Source organism: Curcuma longa, unplaced genomic scaffold, assembly GCF_044706935.1.
Source record: "Curcuma longa cultivar G26 ecotype Majalengka, Jawa Barat unplaced genomic scaffold, ITB_CL_G26_1.1 contig_26169, whole genome shotgun sequence".
Classification (NCBI taxonomy): domain Eukaryota; kingdom Viridiplantae; phylum Streptophyta; class Magnoliopsida; order Zingiberales; family Zingiberaceae; genus Curcuma; species Curcuma longa.
Genome location: NW_027433011.1, coordinates 3,556 through 9,469, shown reverse-complemented (window position 1 = coordinate 9,469; position 5,914 = coordinate 3,556). Strand labels below are relative to the sequence as shown.

The 5,914-nt window shown below is 37.1% G+C and overlaps 1 protein-coding gene across 1 annotated transcript; it reads right to left on the bottom strand.

Moving 5' to 3' along the window:
• Nucleotides 1-1,827: 1,827 nt before the first annotated feature.
• Nucleotides 1,828-5,659, bottom strand: LOC141818838 (superoxide dismutase [Mn], mitochondrial-like). Its single transcript, XM_074706264.1, has 6 exons — nucleotides 5,271-5,659; nucleotides 4,839-4,885; nucleotides 4,624-4,749; nucleotides 4,484-4,540; nucleotides 3,103-3,180; nucleotides 1,828-2,085 (listed from the first exon to the last, which is right to left on the bottom strand). Exons 1-6 carry the CDS (start codon nucleotides 5,596-5,598, stop codon nucleotides 1,981-1,983), a joined length of 741 nt encoding a protein of 246 aa, XP_074562365.1. The 5' UTR covers nucleotides 5,599-5,659; the 3' UTR covers nucleotides 1,828-1,980.
• Between the last annotated feature and the right edge of the window lie 255 nt (nucleotides 5,660-5,914).

Genomic DNA, 5,914 nt, shown 5'->3' with positions numbered 1-5,914 from the left:
ATTTTATTCTGAAAATTTTAATTTCCTGTCATGTCTTGTACTTGTTTAATTCCTGCTTAATATGCGTGTGTTGTGTAATAATTCCTGTTAATTATTTGTTTCATTTCCGCTGCGCACGTTTCCGAAACGTGAGAATACGCGCATTGCACTAGGATGATCCCAATAAGTTTTCCACCGACCACCAGGGTAAATTGGGAAGTGCATACGGCAGCCAATCCAGATGCCTAGCATCCTTTGATTGCGTTCCCCATTTGAAAGAAAATTCTTGCAAATACACCGTAGCTGGGGATCAAACCACGGGTCCCTGTGTCACAATCCGAATATTCTACCGTTGCACCATTGCCCCGGGGACACAGTAGAAGGAGATGAAGGATATAAGGTTGGTTGCTTCGTTGATGCTTTTATCGCCACATTTAATCCCTAGATTATGAGTAAGATGGAGGTGATTACTTGTTTGTTAATTAGGATAACTGGAGTTTGATAACCAGTTACGTTGACGAAGAAGGAATTACTATCGTCTGTGTTCTTAAATAGTGAAGAACAATGAAGTGGAATTTGAGTGTTTCTTAGTCTTGGCCATAAAGGACTCTCACAAAGTTAGACAATGGAGTGGAATTAAAGTGTTCTTCCTGGCATCATTTGATGAGAGACTATAATATATTTAAGTTAACAATAATAAAAGAATTAAAATTTCCCTAATAGTATTGTTATTTGAATTTATATCATCACCATTAGATCTTGAGCTTATCGAAACCAGTGCAAAGAGTATTTAATGAGATTTGGAAGTGTTGGTCTAGATGTATGATTCTTAGGAACTCTCTTAATTTGTTTTGTTTCTTTATGTTTTCGTAGAAGATAACATTTTATTAGGATCGTAAATGGTATTCGATACTATTAAATGAGATTAAGAGTAGCCATAGCATCATTTGCTAGAATTCATCTACTCATACACACAAAAGTAGAGTTGGAAATGAAAACAATACCTTTAAAATATAAAGTAACCTTCGTCAGAAAAATCAGGCGATGTAATTTTTATTTACCAATAGTACAAAGCCAAGAGTACTTTGATACAATTTAGTATAAACCTATATTTATTATTGAGAGAACTTGGATTTTCTGTATTTCTACTATTTAAAAATTCTGATAATGTTGACACAGTAGAAATGAGTAGGTTGTTTTCACAAATAGCAACCTTCAATTTTCATTCTAACCTTATAGACTACTATGCATCATCTTAATGATACAAACCAATCCTTTGTTACTACTTTAATTCACTGTATCTTCTGCAAAAGGTGAAATCAAACCAACAAAGAGGGATAAGAAATTATGTTGCTCACCATCATTTAGTTCTTATAAGATGGGAAAATATAAGATTCAATCATTTAGATATCTATCTTCTGATACTAATTCTTGGCTCTACAGGCTTAAATCTTTAGCCAGAGTTATGAAAATCCAGACCTTTTCCGCAACTGCATCTCCACTGCAACAACACCCGAACAAAAAGGACTACCTCAAGCCGATCTTCCTACTACATCCCCAGCAAAGAAAGAAACTCCCCCAGTCCTCGCCATTGAATTTACGACGACCAGATCCTTTCTGAGCATGCGAAGAAAAGATTCTGAGCTGGGCATCGTCTGTTTCTGTTTTTGATTGACTTGGAAATGACATCGGAGAGTAAGCTTGCGCCCATAGTAATCAAGCCAAAGAACAAACAAGTGCAAGTGCATGATGAACATATGTATAACACCTGATTTTGTGTCAAAGTAGCATGCAGAGAACGGCACATTGCACAGTTCATATCAGTTATGTTCTAGAGTACATAATCTCTTTTGCTAGTTGAACAAGCCAACCGTGCCAGTGAATGAGAGAATTTGCTTATTCAATCCATGGCAACAAAAGGAGAATGTCAGGTGACTACAGTTTGTCTTTATTTGGTAAGAAAAAACATCTAGGATGAATCATCTAGGGATCATCCAGGGTTCATAAAGTATCATCAGCAGTCTCCTTGTCGTACACTTCGCTTGCGTATTTCCAGTTTATCACCTTCCATATGTTCTTAAGATAGTCAGGTCTCACATTTTTGTACTGTAAGACAGCAGAAACAAGGTTCAGAAAGCAGCAAGTTACAAAGACAGATAGTTACTATGGATCAATAGCAGTAAATCATCATCCTAGTGAAACTTGGAAGCAAAGTTAATAATGCATCAAAAAAGACAGTTTGCAAGTTTTTTCTGGTTAAAGTTGCCAGAGACACTCAGTAATCAAGTTTCCAGCTGAGCTATGACTGCAAAGCTGAATAAAAAACCATCTGTCTATCTGTAAACGTGTATGAACAAGGCTGTTTGATACGAATCATGTGTAAATGCGGTTAACTACATTTTGGGATATTTAGGTCACAATATTATGCAATAGTCTTAAGTCACCACATTCAAATGTACATGGAGCCATTACTGTATCATGAGAATGATAAATGATGCAATTGTGACCTTTCTAATAATTTGTTGCATGGCAATGTAATTGTATACTGTCCTCTAATCCTAATTGCTGCTACTATATAAAATATATTTTAAACACATGGCAGTAAAATACTCAGTCCTAAAACGATTTTTCTAAAATTTGTCATTTAGATGATATATGTGTTTGTGATCAGATGAGGAGAAATTGTCTTGGCTATCAAGTGGTATTAAAGTAACAAAATCAAGGTTATTTGGCAAGAAGCTAAAGTGTACATAGCTGCACCATGTGGAATTGACTGTTAAAAGGTTTTGAGGGGAAATTCACATTCTAGAAGCGTAGGGCTCTTTTGCAAAAACAAGTATGAAGGAGAAAGGGAAAATTTTGCTTCTCTTAAAATGATGATATGGACTAAACGCACAAAAGAGAATAAGATAGTGAACAAAATATATGTTTGTTAGGCTCACGCATAAAAAATAAATAAGTAAATAACCATGGAATGCTTACAGATTTTCTAAAGTGATTGCTTGAGCTTGCATCATTCTAGGAGTATAATCACAATATACTCTTTAGCATGCAAATATACAAGCATGCCACAAGTCGGTGTTTCATGCAGTAATCATATGACGAAAGAGGTTAATATTTTACCTGTAGGTAGTACGCATGTTCCCACACATCAATACCAAGCAATGGAACAAGGGTTGCACCTTTGGTCACCAGAGGATCCTACGGAAAAAGCATTCAAACCTATTAGTTATGTTTTCTTTTTCTTGGAAAAAAAAGGTGCTACAGGAATGGGCAAAGAATTGAAGTATTTACCAAAGGGTTAAAAAAAATGTGATGTAACAGCAATCTAACATAATGCACATATGGAATCAATAAAGCATGATAAAGATGTAGGCCATGTTAGTAGTCCAAGTTAAAAGAACTAGATGTTGTGACAAGTGTTTTTGTATAGTCACACCATGATAATGCCCTTCTCCCACAAGTATGGCCTTTAATTAACACATAATTTTCAGGCCAAAGATTAAGAACATGCAAAGAGAACATTAAACAAACCAACATGCCAAACTATTAATTGATTTACTGACATATCCATTTTGGAATAGAATAAATATCCAGTTATGAACTGCAATCTTGACCGCACAACCTTCCTTGTAGAATTTAGCTGAAGGATCTTCTAAATCTTCACTTTTAAATCATTAAACCAACAATGCATTACATGCACAAATCAGAGTTACATATTTGGGTTATTAGCAAAGGAACCTACCAATCTCGTATATCAAAAAAGATGTCGTCCAAACATCAATTAGACTTATATTCATAAGCCTTATCTCTTTGCATGTAGTGGTTTGGCATCTCCAAAATATGCTTTACCTAATATCCAAAAATGTGCAAGCCACAATTCTTCATTTAATGTTCTGAACAACATTAGTAAGCATTGCACACTATCTTAATTGAATAAATCCAAGTACATGTTGCACATGAAAATCATATAATCTGGACCTGGCATGGACACGTTCCCAATTGTGAGCCCTAGTTAAGGGAAAAGCCTTTAGTTATTTTATTCTATTCATGATTTCTAATGAAAACTAAAAATGATTCAGTTTAATTTGATGCAACGATGAAAAAGGAGATTAAGTAAGATGAAAAACAAATGCATCTTTGAACTGAAGTGGAGGTTGTCTGTGGTCTGCTATTCCAATCAAGGAAACAGCTAAATGATGTCAAGGAAAGAGCAGCCAAAATATTGCAAGAGTTGAGAAAAATAAATGGACACATTTTTTAACATAGATGTAAGAGACAGCTTTGCATTTTGCAGATTTGGTCATCCCGTGATTCATCAACATAGCTTCCATGACTTCATACTCAAGAACTTTATTGATTATAATTTAAAAGAGAAGTCTTTTATTTTGGTGAATTTGTTGACTGCAAACCCAATACGATGTTGTGCACAGAACAAAATCATAACAGAAAACAAACTTGCTGTGGTAAGAATATTCACAATGATGGCAAAAAATTGTCTTACTTGATTTGCAGTTGTTTCAACACTGAGTTTCTTACTGCCCTTATCCAAAGCTAGCCACTGTTATGCATATTGTCAAAGTGAATCCACAAGAGGTAACCATACAACAAACAAATATGTTCTATGGGGGTAACCCTACTCACCACCCACCCAGAACCTTGTAAAGCAGCACCTTCTGCATTCATTTTCTGGATCAAAGCCTCCAAAGAATTAAAGTTTGTGTCAATTGCCCAACCTAGCGTGCTGTGCGGCGGCTCACCTCCACCTTCCTGCATGCTTATTCCATTATCAAATTAGTGGGAACATGGGAACATGAAAAACAAGATGTTCCAATGATTATTGTAGAGATAACAATTACATTTGTTGGTTTCAGGTTTTGCCAAAATATTGTGTGGTTGACATGACCTGCAAAAGAAAGCAATTTGATACCATGTTGAAACAATCAATGCGATTAAGTATAACGAAACCATTTTCTTCATCTTATCACCAACTATGTATCAACACTATCAGGTGCCTGAATGGGCACATAAAAATAATGCAATAGATTTTTGCCAGCTAAAAATTCTTTTTTAGACAGGACATCTGAATCAACACCTTGCAAGATCATGATAGCTAGAACGCCCTTCTAAAGGTAGCATGCATACCGAACTCGAAAAGAACGACTATGAAACCCTACGGGTTCGAAGACGTCCATTAAGTCACGATCCAACCCGAAATCTTAAAAATTAGAAAGCATAAAAATATATAAATGGCCAAAAAAAGAAGATCACGATTCACGATAGAACAAAACCTCCCCCATTGAACTTGATGGCGCTCTGCAGCTGGACGACCGCCGACGCGTCACCCTTAGCGATTGCCGCGTCGAGCTGCTCGAGAGCTTTGTTGTAGTTGTTGATGTACGTCTGATGGTGCTTCTGATGGTGGATCTTCATGATCTCTCCGCTGATGACTGGCTCGAGGGCGCCGTAGTCGTAGGGAAGGTCCGGAAGGGCGGCGACAGTGAGGGTCCGGACCTGGCGGAGACTCGCTCCAAGCCATCGATCCCCGGAGGAGGAGGCGGGGGCGAAGCTAGAGGCGAGTGATAGCGTCTTCTTGGCGAGGAGGGTTCGGAACGCCATGGCGATTTGCTACGAAACAGTGGGAGGGGAGAGAGTGGAATGGGGTCGGCGCCGCTTCGGCTCCTATGAAGTAGCCCGTGGAGTGAGATTAGCCCTCGTAACTGGGCCTGCGATGCGTCCAAATCCGGTTTAACCTTGGCAGATTCTTGTGATCACCGGCGAATTTGACTGCCGATATTTTTTTTAAAAAACAGAATATTGTTAGAAATTCGACTATTAGTAGGAACAAATTGAAATTTTATAAATTATCAATTATAAATTAGATAGTAACAACGGCAAATTTCAAAATTAATTTTGCCAAAAAAATGTATGAATT

Coding starts and splice junctions, on each gene's coding strand:
- LOC141818838 (XM_074706264.1), bottom strand. CDS start 5,598: ATGGCGTTCCGAACCCTCCTCGCCAAGAAGACGCTATCACTCGCCTCT. Junction 4,886..5,270: donor CATCAAGTTCAATGGGGGAG/GTTTTGTTCTAT, acceptor TTTCTTTTGCAG/GTCATGTCAACCACACAATA. Junction 4,750..4,838: donor AAAACCTGAAACCAACAAAT/GTAATTGTTATC, acceptor ATAAGCATGCAG/GAAGGTGGAGGTGAGCCGCC.